The sequence below is a fragment of the Tinamus guttatus genome, unplaced genomic scaffold, assembly GCF_059628265.1.
Source record: "Tinamus guttatus ecotype Peru unplaced genomic scaffold, ASM5962826v1 Tinamus_guttatus_pri_ptg000423l, whole genome shotgun sequence".
Classification (NCBI taxonomy): domain Eukaryota; kingdom Metazoa; phylum Chordata; class Aves; order Tinamiformes; family Tinamidae; genus Tinamus; species Tinamus guttatus.
In genome coordinates, this window is record NW_028288957.1 from 921062 (window position 1) to 939651 (window position 18590).

At 44.0% G+C, this 18590-nt stretch overlaps 1 protein-coding gene across 1 annotated transcript in view; it reads left to right on the top strand.

The window, feature by feature from the left end:
- The first annotated feature begins 328 nt into the window (after positions 1-328).
- LOC104578396 (transmembrane protease serine 11E-like) overlaps positions 329-18590 on the top strand; it is a 31898-nt gene continuing 13636 nt past the window's right edge. Inside the window, exons 1-4 of the mRNA XM_010225952.2 lie at positions 329-507; positions 5678-5799; positions 6514-6632; positions 15670-15737. Of these exons, the coding sequence (XP_010224254.1) occupies positions 344-507; positions 5678-5799; positions 6514-6632; positions 15670-15737 (473 nt within the window). The 5' untranslated portion in view covers positions 329-343. The remainder of the gene's footprint in view (positions 508-5677; positions 5800-6513; positions 6633-15669; positions 15738-18590) is intronic.

Genomic DNA, 18590 nt, shown 5'->3' on the forward strand with positions numbered 1-18590 from the left:
GTAGCTCTCCCACATGGCTCTCACGGGGAGCGCACGGTAGACAGTGCTGCCGCTCCGGAGAAAGCCGGCTGGAGGGGAACGAGCTGGGCAGAAAGGGAGTGCTAGAAAAGGGAAATTTAAAGCACTTCCTGCTCTCCTGTGGGGAAGAATGACTCTTCTCGCCCTGGCCGGTTTATCTCCTCTGTCCATCTCTGCCCCGGGAGCGCTTTGATGCCGAGCCGATCGGAAGGTTAGAGTCTCCTTATCACCTCCACGCTTACCTCTGTTTGTTTTTATTCAGAAGTTTGCTCCTTCGTTTTGCAACAACCTGCGCGGGGCTGGGTGTTGCGCCAGCCGGGCCTCAATGAAGGATCTGCATTCAACACCTTTCCCTTCCCGTCACTCCAGTCCATGCGACTCCTGTGTCTTCCAGCAGCACTCGCTTCGCAGCCCAGATTTTAGTCAAGCTGTGGTCGGAGGTCAAAAGGGCTATCAGACCTACCGGGACCTGCCATGGGATCTTCAAAAGTAGGTGACACATTTTAACTGTGCAAGTCTCATTTGGAGGTGTGACGGTAGTAAAGGACTACAGGCAAACTTTAGAACTCGATGGACTTATAGATCCCCAAATAATTTCCTTTTTTTTTCTCTTTTCTTTCTTCCTCTTTTTTCCTGTCCTCAGAGTTCCCCTCTTCATTTCTATCCCCTTCATTTTTGCACGAGGGTGCATCATGGACCCTCCTGAAAGGCATGGCATGAAAGGGGGCGATAGAAGGACGGGAAGTTGTTTGGAGAGCTGCAGGTTCAACAGGGGGTTTGGGCACTGTGGTTTGACTGAACGGGAGCATGGATGGCTGGAATGAGATGGGCAGGGGAAAATCCTTCCCCAGCATGGCCATCAGCACAGACACTTGATTCCTGTTAGGCTTAGGTCAACAACCTCCTTTCCCTGCCTGTAATTGCCTTGCCCTACTCCCAGCAGGATTTTGTTGCACTCGTGTGGAATCCAGGAAGCTCTTTTGAGTTAATATCTAATTTTAATAAGATAATTCTGGGGGGGGGGAAGGGTTTTGGTCAGCTCTAACTGCACCGTTATTTCTCCTAACCCTGCCAACGGTCCCAGCTAAATCAGTGAAGTCAGTACAGTTATTTAAGGAGAAGGTGCCCATCCAGACATTCATCATTCCATCTTCTCTCTTAAGCTCTAAGGAAAAAGCCGTGATTTCTAGGGATAAAGTCTTTTATTTTTGAAAGCATTTTCTGCAGACAGAGTTGCTGGACTTGTTTTGCAGTAACCTAATATAGAACATATTGCCAGAAACTTCAGATTATTTTTACAAAGGAGTTTTTTATAGACACTTAGTGCCTGAGCTGCAATGCTTTGCTAGTCTTTCCTTGTTCAGTATAGTATCTGCTCTTAAAAAAGTATTGTCTGCCTACTGAAATTCACAGTTTTCTGTTTAATGTTCTGGCTTCTGGATTCACGTGGCTATAGGAAATGCTAAGTCTCCTTTGAAATTCTCTGTTGTTGTTACTGCCTCAGTGGTTGACAAAGCTTAAAATTTTGACCCCCAGGAAACAAAAGTCTTAAGTAAGTGTAATGTATTTTTCTTTAATACCCTCGTAATCTGTCTGGATGGCTGAATTTTGTTGTGTGAATGCTGAAGATAGCAATGTTATAGCAATGTTATAGACCGGCGTCTGTCTGGGCATGGGACAAATGGTTGTGGCTGGTCACAAGTATTCCTTATTCCTCAATATTTTTAAAAAACTTCCATTTTCAGTATTTTATTTTCATGTATTTTCAATAACAATTCTTGGCATGTTGAACTAAAAACGTCATTTCTGGAGTGCCAAAATCTGCTCTTGATGGCCAGTGTTTCTCTCTTTTTGTAAGGACAATAAAGAGTCAAACAATACAATATTGAACCTGCAAGATAAGACTTAGTTTTGGCACTTCAGTCCCTGCTTAACATCACAAAGGATCTGGTTCTGTGAAAAATACTAATACCTTTAAATTTGTGTTGCTCTGAAGTTCAGTAAGGAGGAAATTGCCATTGCAGCCTCAGAAACTATTGCCCATGTTACATAAAGAGGGAAAACTTAGTGTGGGGTGTCTGAATAGGAGAATTGCCAACCCATTTCTTTTCCTAGTTAGATGTGATCTAGTTGCTATGTCTTGTGGATGTCAACAGTGGTGTACATAATTTTAATAACAGTGTATGCTAGAGCGTAAACAATCTTTAGATCCAGTTCAGTGTATTAGATCCAGTGTATTTCCTTAATAATGCTCAAAGAACCTGGATAAAAGAGAGAAATATTGTCCCTGTTTAAAACAGAGACACAAGAGCTTTTGGGAGGGTTTTGTGGGCTTTGGAGCTTTTGCTCTTAAGAAGCAATTTTAATTTTGCTTCCATGTGAGAGCAAGAAGTGAACATAAAGTCCAATGTGCAAAAGAAACGTGTTATTTCCTTTGTAAACTGGATAGGTTCAGGATGCACTGAGACAAGCACATGATTTATTTGATGTGCTGTTTATAACGTCCTTTACTATAACATCCTTTAATGAAGGGTATGCTTCAAAGTCCTATCAGCATATTGGATAAAAGTTTGAATTTTCACTTGAGACTGATTGCTTTTCTCCTATATCCCTATATTAAAAAAATAACAAAACAAAACAAAACAAACCCAAAACCCACAGACTTAATTGGCCGATTACAGCATCCTTCCTGTGCCTGGCTTGTAAGTTGAGAATTTACCCCCCAGCTCAGTGTTTATTGATGTGAGTCCTCTTCCTATTAACCAGGTTTCTGGCAGGACTTCTCCTTGCTCATGATGCAGGGAGATACTTGACTCCAGATAAATAACAAGGGGCTCAAAAACACCTACCATCTTGCAGGAAAAGTCTTGATGTTTTGGTGGCTATTTCCAAGGAACTGTCAGAGTCCTCTCTCAGTTTCTTGGTGAAGGCATCTGAAGAAACCTCCTCCTGGAACTTAACCATACTTTCATGTTGTGGATGTTTACGAAAAAAAAGAAAAAAGACATCCCAGGTCCTCTGAAAATAAGTTTCCACTCTGCTAAGCCTCTAATAGCTAAAAATGAAAAAAAAAGCTTTTTATTAAAAGGATTTAAATTCAGAACCTGATGCTCTAGCTCTGCTTCCTGCAGCTCTATGAAATGGTGACCCCAAACACATTTCATGGATTAGACGAAAGTTCTGTGTGTGAGTAAAATCTTACACCTGTGAGAAGCTGTTTACTGAATAACAAGGGAAGAAATTCAGAATAAGTTTTTATGCATTATATCTTGTGCATAAAAGAATACTAAAGGTGTTTTCAAATACATAATATTGCCTATTTAATGGTCTCCCTGCCCCGTTACTGCTGGTCTCGAATTGCTTTTCCACTGCTACACAGGGCAGTTATTTCTTCACAGCCGCCTGCTGCGGTGAGGAGGTGGCACTCAGCCTTTCCAATGGGCTTCTCAAACCCAGCATTTTGGTTTGGGGCTATGCCAGCACTGTTGCAGCTGAAAGAGCTTCTGGAGTTCGCCCTTCTGTGCACCTTAGGAAGACAACTGCCTTTTAGATCTGTTAGGGGACTCTGTTAGCTTTGATCACTAACTAAAGCGGTGGGAAGATTTTTTTAAAAAAGAAAAAGCCATTACAAATTAAATGGGAAGCAGCCAGTGCATGCATGGTTTCACCGAAGATCTACTTCCAAACCCAAGGAGGCTGTGAAACCCCTCAGCCAAGAAGCTCAGTCCCTCTACATCCTGAACACTTCACGTACGTGAAGCTGGCTCCAGTAAACCCGTAGGTTCACCCCCTGGGTGGTAGTTTCCATATCCTGCAGTGGTGAGTTATCTAGTTTAGCTGAGCTAGGCCTCACACTGAGGTGCGAGTAGACATGGACAGTGGGCACAGCACTCCTACAGGTTATGATGTGGTTCTCCTAGACTTCTTTTTTAATCAAAATTCTTAGGAAATTTCTCTTTTAATCACTTAATTTGTCCTATTTCCTGCTTACTCTCCAATAAGCAAAGTGATTACGTCCTTTGGAAAGAAGGGTCCACTTGTGAAGAAATTAGGGGGAGTTGAGCATTTTCCTATGCCTGATTCTAAATACTTGTGATCTTGGTCAGTCAGCCTAGAAATGTGAGGCTTAGAGAAACATGGGACACAATAAAAATTATAAAAGAGAGGTTGAGCAACCAAAAACCTCTTCAATTACTGAAAACAGATTATTGTTTTACTGTAAATTGTTTATTGTTTATTGTTTTACAGATTATTGTATTACTGTAAGCAGATATATTGAATTAACATCTTCAGGAAATATTCTTGTTATTGAGTCTTCCCACCGCCACGTGTTGCATTTCTGCTGATAATATTTTAAGGGAGCTTTCATCAGGCACAGAAATAACCCCAGAGCTGTTCATTACCAACAGATTGCTTAGTTTCAGTCTTTTCAGTCTTTTATTTTTTGGTGCAGAAACACAGATGCATTTAAAAAAATGTGAGATTAAATAAATCTCTTTCAGAGGATAGGAGGAGTGAAGGACAACATCAAGTTGGAAAGAGCTTTTCAAGACAGGGTAACCCAGAACAGATATCAGTGGCAAATGAGCATTCCCTTTTTCATTGAAGCAAGCATTGTGATTTTTAGACTAATTACTTTAGTCTGAAACTAGACTAAACTAAACTTGATTTAAAAGGACTAGCTTTGGATATTTATATATGATGCACAGGATTTGCTGCCTGCTGACCCATTGACTTACTCCCACACACCCAACTGTAGAAGCGGCTTGCAGGGATTTTCATTTTGTTTTAGTGTGCTTAAGCTTGTGGCTCATGGGGCCTGTGATCCAGGGGTGACTTGGTGTGAATGTGGGAATGTGCTGAGATCCTTTCATGCCCTCAGGAGAGGGTCTCTACACCCTGCTCTCCTGGGAATGGCTGTGTCTTCATCCAAAGGGTGTGTGTATGTGTTTGAGCAAGGAAGGCAGCTGGCTCTCGAATAAAAGTTTCTTTGCCAAAAGTGCTGACTTCCTGTTCTGCATTTTGTAATGGCTGATAACATCATACAAAATACAACCTGAAGATCTTAAGATGCCTTGGAGTTTATAGCCAAAGGCAAAATTTGCTCTCAGTAAGCATCTCTGGACATTTTTTGTTATTGTTCCAATGTTATCCTGACCTACTGACTTGATTTTCTTAGAGTTAATTTGGATAGTTATCCTAGATTGGGTAAAGGATAGATGCTATGCAAAACATGGAATGTTTTTTTTATCGTTTTTGTTGGACAAAGGTTTTTTGGAAGCAATGGTACCAGAATGTCAGTGGCAACTAATTAATTCATCCCATGGAAAGCTGCTCATGTCACTGTACTATAGTTTTCTTCTGCTCTCAGATGCTGGACTTGTGATTGTGAAGATGTAAAAGGAGACAATAAATTCCCATCCTTCGTCCCAGCAGAATACAAAGATGACCCTACAGACTGACAGGACTAAAAGCATAGAAGAAGAAACCAGTGAGACTTCTAGAAGCCCAGTGGTTTTAAGGCCGTTCCCATTACTTTCGGGATCTTTAATTCTGGGCATTGCATATTAGAAAGTGACAAAGCTTGGGGCAGAAAGCCTAAAATTGTCAATTTTACCTAAGACAGCATCTTTTATTAATCTTCTCCCTCTCTGTATAGGATTCATCAGCCCGCCATCAAAATCAGACATCTCGAGCCCTGGAAAATTGCTCTAATTGTTATTGGAGCAGCAGTGGCAGCAGCCATCACCATTGGCCTCCTGGTTTATTTTCTGGAATATGGTAAGTTTTACATATTTCTTTATAGTCCTGGTCCTTCATTTAGTGCATCTCCTTTGGGCTTGTAGTGCTATGCAATGCTGGGAGTTCATTTTCCATCAAGCCAATTAAGGCTCATTTGGGGGAACCCCACTGGCTTCTTTAGAACTCTTTCCTTCCTTATTTGCAGATCTCATTTCCTGCTGTGCAGGGTGGTTAAGGCTGTGGTTTCTGCTGCCTTTCACTTGCTTTCACTCCTTTCACATCTTCCTTGTGATCTTCTTCTGCGATAAGGTCAACACATGGGCCTGCTGGTCTCCGTTCACCAAGGGACAGAATGAGCCTCTGCTTTACTCTTCCCATGGCGTTCCCCATGTGTCTTCCCTTCCTGGGTCACCAGCAGGCCACCAGGGCCCACTTTTGGGTGGGCCTGCAGGCCAGTACCACACTAGGGAGATGCCTCTCAGTCTCTTGTGCTGAATGAGTTGGGTCCAAAGCGCTGTTTGGCCATGAAGGTGACTGGTGGGAAGCTGGAGCTCTGAAGTCCTCTGTGCTTGGGTTGCCCAACCGTATTGAGTTCTCCTTCCTTCAGGAGCTATGTTTGAATGTTTTGGATACAGGTGAAGATTCACTGACTCCTTTGGCTTCTGGATATATAAAGAGCACCAGACTTCTCCTGAAGCTGGTGGGTCTTGGGTGAATTGTGAGTGCCGCCTGTTCCTCTCCTCTCCCTTACAGATCAGAAGCTCTTCTACTACAGAGGCAACATAAAAATCACCAGTATCCAGTACAGTAATGAGCTGTCCCGACAGACCTCGGGAGAGTTTAGAGATCTGGGTGAGAGGATTGAGAGACTGGTAAGTCAGGGACCTTTGTGGTCCTCTCTGATTAAAAACACTGTGGTAACTCAAGACTCATTAAAACAAACAGTGGCCATTAGACCACTGGTGTACCCTATATGCCCTTTAACTAGTTGCTCAACACTGCTTGCAGGTTTTCATGCTTTCCCACTCTCTGTAAGGAAAGAATATGTTTTTATCCCCCACACTTTTATGGGCTGAGGAACTCACTCTGAGACTGGGTGCTGAGAGAGCAACACACAAGCTGTTCTCTTGCCCCTTAATGTTTTGCTGTGTTTTCCTAGCAGATGTTGCCGAAAGGCTCTCACTCATATAGTAGCTATGGAAATAAATAGGTGCATTGTCTCCAAGAGAAAACAAGAAAGGAAATTGCACTTCCCTGCACATAGTAATTACAGAGTTCATCTCTTTACAGCAATAAGCATGTGATTGTGCTTGTATCTTTTTGTGTTTCATTCACCAGGGTCTGATAGATATCTCTTTGCCTCCTGTTTGGCAACCCTGCTCAGTTAATGGGACAATCAGTGCTTCGCTGCCCACTGGCATTTACTTGGGGGCTGTGCTGCTTGTTCACAAGGAGACATGGGCCATGGCAAACACAGTCCCGGAGCAGTGGGGTGCTACACAGCATCTCTTCCCGGCTTGCTGAGGACCCCAAAGATCTCCATCTAGTTGTTGTCTTTTCGCTGCTTATTTCCCTTTTACCCTACTTGCCTACCTGGGACTGTACTGCATTTCACAAGAACTGCTCTTGGTGCTTGTCTTTATTTATGGAGTCTTGCATAAGCTGAGCTTACTTAGGTGCTACCACTTTACAACTATTAGCTAATACTTACAGCCTTTTAACCTTGTCATAGGACCTTGGAGAGGGACTAATGTCCTGGAGCAAGACAAGAGTGCTTTGCTGAGGTGGGAGGAAGGACAGCATTGGGGAGAAATCTTTGAGGAATAACTTCAATCTCTTGTCCCCTTTAATTCCATTTTTTTAAAAAAATGTGGCTCCTTTGACAAGGACACTCTTCTTATTTTGGCTAAGACTTTTGTTCAGATAGTGTCCAATGCAGTCAACTTTTCCCTGAGCCTGGCTATTAATTTAGATGCTTGAATGCAAGCCAATGCTTTGGAAACCCTGTCTCCCTGTGGGTGTTGAGCATTTCTGACAATAGTGACAGTAAATACCAGTGCTGGTTGAGCAGCGAGAAACATAATTTTGGAGAATGTTAATTGTACCTGAGAAGTAATGCATGACAAACACACAGAGACCTGTGTTGCCTTTTCTTCATTCTTGTGATTTTTCTTAAGAGCTCTCTTTGCTTCGGACATGAACGTCTACCCGTCTCTCAAAGGTGGCTGGATCTTTGCCGTACTTTAGGTCATCTAGTGTACATTGTCCCTTCCAAAACCTTTGTTTCTTTTAGCTCCATATATTCCACCAAACAAGGATGGATGAGATTGACAAATTGTCCACAGTGCTTTAAAAGCACCTCCGTACACTAATGAATAACAATGTGCTCCCTACGAGGCTGCTTCTATCCAAGCAAAACTCAGTTCATAGCACTAAAAATCAAAACATCCTTTCTAGGGGCAAAAATAACCTCTTCATCTCTTAAGACTGCCAGCTCACAGCATCTGCATTTTCATTCTGACAGTTTTAACATCATCTTTTGTTAACAGAGGAGAAAGCAGAGGAGTAGAGGGTTTTTTTTTCCTTTATTTGACCAGATTTGTCTGGATTTATAAAAATCCTTTGTGGACTTCTCCTGGCTTGAGTCAGGTTTTGAATGTCCAAGCCTTCGCGTTGTCATTAGTAGGAACGATACCTTGTGCTGATGTTGTGAAATAGTGAGTCAGTGTAGATAAACGCAGTGTCTTTCACAACACTTGGTGCAAAGTGAACAGAAGTGAATCATCTCTGATAATCAGAAGCATTCACATTACCTGGCATGCAACTCCCTGCCGAGCTCTCCCTTCTCTGATCCCTCCTTAACGAAGCCTCCTTCGTTTGGCCCCAGAACAAGCCAACAAGGAGCTGAATTTGGAGCGGATACATATCGACAGGGAAGACGTTTTGGCTCCAATACAGTGGTCACCGTGTGTCTTCCTTGGGTCCAGCAGTAAATGCCCCAGTGTTGGCTTTGGTTTCCAGAGCTGGGTAGCAACACCCATGGTGTGAACAACATTCCCAACTCCCTTATCTCACTGAAGGTGGGAGGGAATGCAGAGGGATCATGCCAGAGAGCTGATGAAGCCAGTGCACCAGTCAACATCGCAGGGCTGACTGGAAAGTCTGGAAAACATATTGTGGGGTGGGGCTGGCGGGGGGACTGAGGAACACATGATGAAAGGTCTCTGCTCCTTGCTGGCCTTCCTGCAAGCGGCCGCAAGGGCTCCCTTTGAGCTGTCTCGAAAGAGCAGGCCCCACCGAAGGCCGCAGTGGGCAGAGATGAGCTAGACTGCCAGAGCCACCTCGTTTTTCTAGATGCAGCAGTCATCCTTCCTTTCCCACCTGAAAATGCACTGTGCGTGAGCCTCCACCCTTGCTACATAGGTCGCAGTTGCACAGCTAAGGGCTCCTTTCCCAAGGAGCCTCTGTTTCACTGTGTGCTCCTTTCCTGCTTAGATGATCTGCTGGTGCATCGTAAATGTCACTGTTTCCCACATAACCCACAGCTTTTTCCTAGCTGCTGCATTCATTTCCACTTTCAAAGAGCTTCTTTGAGGCTCTTGTTGCGTATTCAACCACCCCCTCACTAACAGCCTCCTGGAGGAGACTTGGGAAGGGCTGCTGGTGGTGGTGCTTCTCCAGCTGAGGAGCCCCATGGCATCCTGAAGTGCGGAGGGAGAGGGCAGAGCCAGCGAGGGTGATCCTGGGTAGCAACAGAAACCATCCCGTGTGTTGGGTGGAGGATGGAGGAACATGTCTGTGCCACGAGTGGGACATGAGCTCTGACCACAGAGGAAGGAGTTTTGTGTTCAGGGAAGCTCGAAACGGGCACCTCATCCCAGAATCCCCCAGAATCCCAGAATGGTTGAGGTTGGAAGGGACCTCTAGAGGTCATCAAGTCCAACTCCCCTGCACACTCAGGGTCACCCAGAGCACATGGCACCATTATCATCATCAAGCACCTCTTAATGAGAGCTGCTCCAGCTGGAGGCTGGCAGCTGTGGGGCTGAGAGACAGTAGTGGAGACTGAACCTGCCACAGCATATGGACCTTTCAGAGCCTGACAGGCTGCTCAGCGAAAGTGGACATCAGCTTTTATCCTGTCCACCACAGATCTGCAAACCTACCTGTCTGCTGCTCTTGCTGCTACAGCAAATTTCCCATGCTTTCTCTTAGATATATTCTGTGAGAAAGTTTCCTCTCTTCAGGGACAGCCTATTGCATCCTACTCCTCCTTTCCCAGGCACCCAGGCCCTCCCTGCCTCTTCTTCTGGCCAGAGCTATTCCCACCCAACTGTTGGGCTGCTTCTTGCTGCCCTATCCCATGTATCTAACTCCATCCGTGCACTCTTGTGGCAGCTGTGGTACCTCCTGTGCTTTTGGGACTGCTTTGCCCCTCGTCCTGTGTGTTCTTCTGCTGGCTTGTGATGATAAGCCAGGCTGGAGGTTGATGCCCAGATGTTTCTCAGGAAGGAGAGTAGCACAACTGGCCTAATTGTGAGACCTGATGTCTGTCCATGAGTGCCTCAAGCGGCACAGGGTTGGCATAGATTTTACCTATCTTCCTTCTCATGTGCTGCAGGGCAGCTGGGCTCTCTTCATCCTTTCCATCATTAAAAATCAGTCCCTAAGACTGGGTAAGCACTGGCTGTCCCCAAGTTCCTACTGAAGTCATGGCTTTGCACTTAGAAATTCCTACCTTGAGACTCTGTAAAAAAAAAAAAAAAAAGACATCTTCATGAAATGATTTCAAGTGATAAGAGAATCTTCTATGTCATTAAGTGTAGACACTGGGGGAAGATTTGTTGAATCCAGCTCTAGAAACATGACCTACCAGATAGAAGTGAATTGTATGTTTTCAATTTATAGATGCAGAGCTCCACACCAAGCATTGCGGAGGCGTTTAGGAGACCACCAGCAAGTGCAGAGTGGTTTTGAGGGCTGTTGTTGTAAAGCCTTGCTGACGAATCCCTGTAATGATGGTGGCAAGGAAGGGAGGCAGCTTTGCCCCCGAGGGACAGCTTTGCCCCCAGTCATGTCTTTAGAGGCTGTTATTACATTTCTCTGAAGACCAAGAGGAGAGAAGTAGATGGGCTGGCTTGCAGAAGGGCTTGTAAGGTGATGTGGTGCTGGGACTTAGCCCCATAGGCCTCAGACTGGTGAACTGGAGCTCATGCTCGGTGACCTTGGCATTCTCAGCAGGGCAGTGCAGATTTCTACAGTAGCTTTAGCGCATTTCTGACACAGCTGGGTGATGCTGCAGTTTTGCCTCCATCTCCCATGCAGACACCATGCTCCATGAGAAAGCAGAGCTTGAACGCCTGGTACTTCGTCTTGTTGAAGGCTAACCTGTCTGCCCAGACGTTTCTTGTGATTGGAGAGCTTGTTTCTCTGTTGTACCTAGTGATAAGCTTGCTCTCATCCTGCTTATCAGGAAGGACCTTGTATTGCTTGGGTTGTGAATACCTCACTTCCATGTCCATGGGGTCAAAGTGAGGAGTGCTGGCCCAGCTTTTCATCCAAATTCAGGAAAAACCTCCTAGCAGGGAGTGAATGGATGATATGGCTGTTTTATGATATATGGCATTTTTAGGGCCAGTCATTACACCCGTCATCCCACAGTAGAAATGTGTCTAGTGGGGAGATGGAGGAAGGCAGAACAGAGATGGCCTCAGAGCCAAGAGGTCCACAAAGTGCATTGGGCACACGTGGGCCACAGGAAAGCTTAGAAGCGCATAGGTTGCTCAGGCAGTGCTGTCAGGGGGCTAAACTAACAGGAGAGCATCCCATGCTAGTGGGTCCTGGAAATGCTCCCAAGGACGGTAATTGCTGCGGGAGCCTGGGCAGCGAGGGCTAATGCAGCTGTGGTACAAATGTCTCCTGACATTTTTCTGAAGTCCCTAGAGGACTGAAGTGGCATGTTATGTATCACATAGCTTAATTTGCTGCAGAGATGCTCTTTCCAACCCTCCCTGCAAATCCCCTCTTCTCCCCATTCAACTGTATAAGAATACTGCAGATTATGATTATGATATTATGGTAGCTGCAGCAGCCAGATCTTTTGAAGGATTTCTCAGGTCCTGCAGCACTCCAGCTAAACTGAGTTAAGGATGTTCCTCCTTGTAATAAGTTTCAGGAAGAGATTTTGCCCTGTTTTCAGATGTGGATTCCAAAATTAAAACCCTAGGTCCTTATTTAAGCCTGACCATATGTAAACACTCAGCAACATGCTTGTTCAAGTACTTGCCTAATATCCATGTGAGCTGAGAAAGTCAGAAGGTCTACTGACATTTTCTTACCTTTCATTGAAGGCAGTTTACTTACAAGTATGTCTATAGTCTAAATGCCTCAAAAGTGAAGCTCCTTAAATGAAGATCTTCAGAGACTGTGTTTTCTTTTTTTTCTACTTTTTTTTCCTTTTTTTTTCCTACTCTACTCTCCCCTTTTTTTCCTGCATAATACAATGGGAAAGAAATGTTGGTTTATCTAGGTATGAGATCATTGAGATTAAGGAATATATCTTGAGAGGAAACAAGCAACCAAACAAACAAAACCTGGGCATTTTGATGACCTCTGTTTAAAAACTTTATTTTAAGGGTCGGGTCCCTGTGGTTGGAAGTGCTGCCTTTGGCCTCGCACTGTACAGTGAGGGTGCCCTCTATGGGTGTCCAGGACTAGGAGCAAAGCCCAAAACAGCGTTCCCCACAACTGAACCTACTAGGAAAGCTGGCAAGGCAACGGGTGGACAAGATGACATTTTGACCTGCTTTTTTAGCTCTGGAATTAAAAGTTTATAACAGCTGCAGCTTTTAGTATGGGCTATAGGTGTGGTCTTAAAGACTTATGTTGCATGCTGCATGCTAAAATGGGAAATAATTAACATGATGGTTCGTTTCCCCTAACTTAAAATTCACTAATTCTCCAATTTCTTAATACAAAGTAATTTTCTCAAATAATAGGTCTACAAAATGATTCCCTCCTCCTTCATCAACCAGAAGGTCAAGTAAGCATGTACAGGCTGTAACAGGAGAGATGTCAGATTTTCCCCTTTTCCTCCAGTCAAAATAACTCAAATTTAGTTCTGATGTATGACCCAAATGCGGCCACAAAAGTTCTAAAATGTGCCAAGAGGAGTGGATAGAAACCTTAGCTGGAAAAAAAAAAAAAGAATTTAGAATGAAATAAAGGGCAAGTATTGATAGTTTGTATGATTAAGGGTAGAATCTTATCATAATTATAGCTCTGTGGATCCAGAATTGCGGCATTGTTTGCAGGTAATTAAATCAATGATGTGATTCAAGTGTCAATGAGATGGAGAACGGGCTGGCCGAGAGAGTGGTTGTTTGGAGCTTACTGTTGTCAAAAGGGAGGGTCCATGTGCAATGCAGTTCTTGTGTGATTGATGATACTTGGGCACTTGTAACCCGACTACATCCAAATGGATTTTTCTAGATTTCATTAGGTCACTAAGAACTGCTCCATTCTGGATTTCAACTCCTTAGCTCTACTCATTGCTTAAATAAAAGAAAGGCCATGTGTCATGGGATAGGCACAAAAGCCTTTGTGCCCTTCTACAGATTTTTGACCCATGTTTGCCCCAGATTTTGGCAAGAGCTCCTCCCCAAGCTGACAAAATTTCACTTGCAGTGTGAAAGTCCTAGGAAGTTAATTATGGACAATTGAAAGCAGGGAGTAGGAATGGAGAGACCTAGGTGACCTTAATTCCAGATGTTGCCATTACGGTGGCTATAATGAAACTGTAATGCCAGGACATGCCTCTCAAAAGGGTTGTACTAGGGATGAGCATGGTACTTTAAACCCTGAGGTTATCCCATGTATTAGTCCACTGAAAATATCTCATATTGAAGAGACTGATCTTTTTAGGAATGGTTTTATGTGGCCAGTTATTTCTGACAGGGCTTCCTCACCTCCTGGCTTCAGTGGTCCAGCCGGTTTAAACTCTGGGGAGTTTGTGCAAGGTTTCTCGGCTGTGTGGGGCAGCGCTGCTCGTGCTCGTGCCTGCTGTGCTGGGTAAGACACAGGACATCTTTGTGCGTGTGGTTTCTGTGATGGATCTTCTGGTTTGCCCAAGGCCCACGGGTTGTTACGCTCCCTCAGGCCCATTTTCCTCACCTGGGGCAAAGCAGTGTGGCCCTGGGCTCAGCAGTGCCTGCAGTAATCAGTGTTTGTAAAATGATGAGGAGTATGGCATGTCCATACCCTCATTCTGCATGGTGCCAGATTCCATTTTTCCGACCGTTTCTGCCTTTCTTTCCCCTTCCTGTAATCTCTGAGACATCTCAAGTTCCCAAGTGAGCTGCTTCTGGGTTGGGATTATGGCCAGGTGGCTCTTTTGGTCACTTGTAGGGGGGTGTCAACATTTTATGCTGCGGATTGGGTACAAATTGGCCCCTGAGTTTTGCACTAGATACAGAATTAATGTGACTGATGCATAGTAATTCATACTGTATTGTTACTACAAGATGCTGGAGAATGCCACTGGACCAGCCAACATGGTCCGTTTAATATTCAAGATGGAGAAATCAAAAAGTCACTGAAAATGGAATTTCTGTCCCAAAGAGGTAAAAGGAAGACTACAGTATGACCAGAGATGGTCAGCTAAACTGGTGGCCAGCAAAAGAATAGCAGTATTGAACAGTGAGTGGATTTGTGCTTCCAAACCCATCAGATAATGTGGATAATCTGCCACGTGCATTTTAGTGGGCTCAGAAAATATCCCAGGGACGTGTTCTGTCAAACTAAATTTACTATAACCTGTGCTTGATCCTGCAATGGTACTAGCCATGCTTAGCTATTGTATTGGCATAGACAGACCAGTGTTCAGGAGTGAAGTCCAATTTCTGTTGGAAAATTGTGCTGAATCAAGAGAAATTCTGTAAAACGCTGGAGGATTTGAAACTGAATTAAGAACACTAAGCTAAACTAGCCAGAAAATATGAAGTCAAATAAAATCTTGTTTGGAAGAATGCTAAAATGAAGGCTGTCAGGAAAATGCTATCCAGGTAAAACAAGCAGGAATTAGCACACTTGTCTGCAACAACTGTTACTGTTCAGCAGCTGGTAGACAAAGACTGGAAAAATAAGTGAGATGCGTTCAGTCAGGGTCAGGGAACTGTTCATTGCAGCTCCTCTTCTGAATCACTGCAAGGAGGTTGAGATGAATGTAGATGCTTCACTGACACAGTCTGTAAAGGCTGCAAATTCTTACAGATTTTGTAAAATATTTCTAAGCAGTTCTTCTGTAGTACATTTGGTGTTTACATGACACATGCACTTGATTTATTGGATCTTGCTGATACCAGGAACTGCATAACTCCCTGGTGACTTTGCTGTTTCTCAATCCTCCAGTGATCCTGAGCTGTTCCTGGCAGAATTTCATGCCATGTTGGATCACGTGACGTTGTCTCTGAGATGGATCGCACAATCTTGAGAAACAACATCTCATTTAAAGCAGGATGTGGTTAAGCAGGCACCAGCAAAGAGCCTATTTGGGGATTAATTCCTAAAGTATTGTAGAACAAGGCCTGGACTTCCCTGTTTTTGATGGGACTTGCTTGAAAGGTTCTCCAGCGTGTGGTAAACCATGTAAGAATGGAGGGGACAGTAGCAGAATGGGACACTGTTTTGTTCAGAGTGTATTTAGAAAGACAAGTTAGATCTTTATGATGTGCCTTGGGCTGAATGGGAAGGGAAATGTTCCTCAGAGGCTGGGCGTGATGGACTTTCTTGGTTCTGTAATCTGTGAGTTTGTAACCAAATACCATGTTCCGAGTGCCTCTCCCAGCACCTGCCAGCCCCCCCACCCTTCTCTTTTTCTGTTGTTAACTTGCGTTTTTCTTTTTTCAACAGATGGACAAGACATTTCACAATTCCATTTTAAGGAAAAAATACATACGAGCACGCTTAGTCAGAGTGAGGTAGGTGAAATTATAATAAGCACCCAAAGCAGAGATGCAATGAAATGCTCACCAAGCCCAGCTGGAGAGCCACCTGATCTGATTGGGCATGGTGCTTTATGGCCAGAGCATGACATCCAACTGAACGTGACCTTCTTCTGAACTGTGTCCTCCTCTGAGTTTTGATGCAGAAAATAAATAGTCCAAATTGAATACGCGTTTGTGCTCAAATTTTCAGCAAGCTGTAGTTAATAAAGCAAATATAACTTTAGTCATCCTAAAATACAAAAGCATTTCCAAGCCTCTATTTCCTTCATTATAATGCAGGTGGCATTTTACTTCTAGTGCTCTCTGCTGTGCTGGGCTTGTTCATGAAGGCCCAAGTACCACCGTGGTGATTCAGATGAAGGTTCCTCTAGTCTGACACTGTAAAAGAAGGCACTTGGGGAACAGTAGGGGCAAAACAGACATGTACAATGTTTGCTCCCAGGTACTCTTCCTGCCCCCAGCTATGCTTGAGGTAGCTGCGGTTTCTGTGGTTAGTAACCCCCAGTAGATCTCTCCAAAGGACTTGTCTAGTCTTCCCTTGCACTTGTCAACTTCTTGTCCACCCTTTAGAGAAAAGTTTCTTCTGGAAAAACTACTTCCTTTGGGTCTTTGCTTCATTTGATGGTCTTTAGTTCTTGGACTGCAAGAGGCAGTGAAGATCTCTATTCCTTCTCTCCCAACAGTTAATGGTATTGCACACTCCCATCACATCCATTCTTTCTCCCGTATCCAACAAGATCTTTGCTTTTCAAATCCAGCCTGCTTAGTTATCCCTTGGAGGAGCTGTTCCTTGCCACCTTGTTCCCCGCTCTGGATCTCTTACAAGATTTACATTTTTGACTACTGCTTAAGTCTCGTTCCTGAGTGGCAATGGTCAGCTAAGCTGAGCACCTTATATACGAACCTAGGATGGATTTTTTCCTGGCTTAGTTTTCATAATGACACATTAAACCTACCAGACTGAAAGCAGCCTGCAGATCTTACTGCTGTGAATGTGTTGCTCCTTCAGCTATTCACAAAATCCTTTCTTCCTGCTCTATCTTATGTTAATCCCCAGTAAGGCAAATCATGCAAGTTATTACTTAAATGTAGCCTTAAAAGTGTTGTTAGATGCTTGTTAGAGTGATACAAATGTAGACACTGAGAGACAGGGAAAAGTAAAATCTTTCATTACTGTTATTCCTGAGGACAGACAGATATACTTGCTGTGATGCTTGATGTCAGGTGTATCTGTGCCAGTGCTTGTTCCTTTTTCCAGATATCTTCCAGATCATATCTCTTTGTACAAGCTGAGTGCTTAGACTGCCAGCTCCTCCAAGTAGGGTCATTATTGTGAATGCTTGGAAATGAATTTGCATAATTTTGGTTCAGTATAAACAATACATTGGTAATAACACCCAGAGCTGCCTAAAAAGGCAAAACGTATCTAGACTAGGTGCCTTTGGCTCGGGCCCTTCGCTGGGCAGCAAGTGATTCAAGGCTGGCTGCTCTTCCCGGAGCGTTTGCAGAGGTGTGGTGTGCTTTCAGGAGCTGGTATAGTAATTCCAGTGTGGCACAGCACAGGAAGAGGAGTGGGGGGAGAGGTGAGGGAACACCTCAGAAATGCTGAGCAACACCCACAGCTGGAGCAGATAATATCTGGAAAATGAACGGAGTGGCAATCGTGCCGAAATTGGCACTGCGGGGGAAAAAACAACCTGCTGCAAAGTTCACATATAGCTACTCAGTCTCAATTATGGGATCCTGGAGGCCAAGAACGTGTCCTTCTGCTCAGCTATGATGTACTTGCCATACCTTGGGGGTGCTAGTAACACATGGCCTTTTCCTGTCCGTCTCTGGAGACAGCAGGAAAATCTGTCTTGTTTTGCTACATGTTCTTTCCCAAGATTGGGGACTGATTACAAGGCTGGTGTATAAACTACTAGCCTTCTATTTTTTAATTTTCTTACTTTTCCTTTATGTAATTCCAAATTTTCCAGATTAAACCAGAAGACTTCTTTTTCTTTTCCTATCTAATGATGCTTCAGAGACACTTTTATCTTACCCTCTGTACACAGTGTGAGATAACTGTGCTTCCATCTGTTGTGAGTTGTGTCATTGCTTCTTGGCTCCAGTGAAAAGAAGAGGCAAAGGAAAGGAGGAGGCTCTCAGTACGCACCCCAACCTTGCCAGTGTGGTGGCCAGGCGTGAGGCATCTGCAAGCACAGAGCAAGATTCAATAGGATTACACACTTTGGTGTTTGCAGTCCAGTGTTCAATCTCTTGGAGAGACTGGTATCTGATGCTCTGTCTAGGGAGACACTGGGAGACTTCAGACCTTTATATGAGCAATTCTCTTTCTTGCCTTCCTTCTGATCTATGTGGTCTTTGCAATAACAGCTTCAAATTGGGGAACTGTGTATCTCAGCAGGCATTCTGCTCGTTCATCTCAGTAAAATTTGTTGAAAGTCCCCTTGTTGCCCATCTTCTGGGTTGTGATAAGTAGACTGTGAACACACTGCTGAGTGTTTCATTTCTCAATGCATAACGTGATGTTATCAGTCATATTCTCCAAAAACATCCAAGCAGATACACTGACTTCACATTAGGTTGTAGTAATAGAGTTGTGTAGCCTTTCACTATTCCCTTGACTACTTTTTGGAGAATGTTAGGAGATTTTTCTTCTGTGCATCTCCAGGGCCCTGCAAGGGTCTGTCTAGACACCACTGTTTGCCTGATGTTTTTGAATTCCTGCATATCTGGCTTTCCATTGCTACCAAATCACTTCCTTCCCTGCTGTTCCAATGATGCTTTTTAAACTCCAGGATTATGACATTAGTTTGGCCA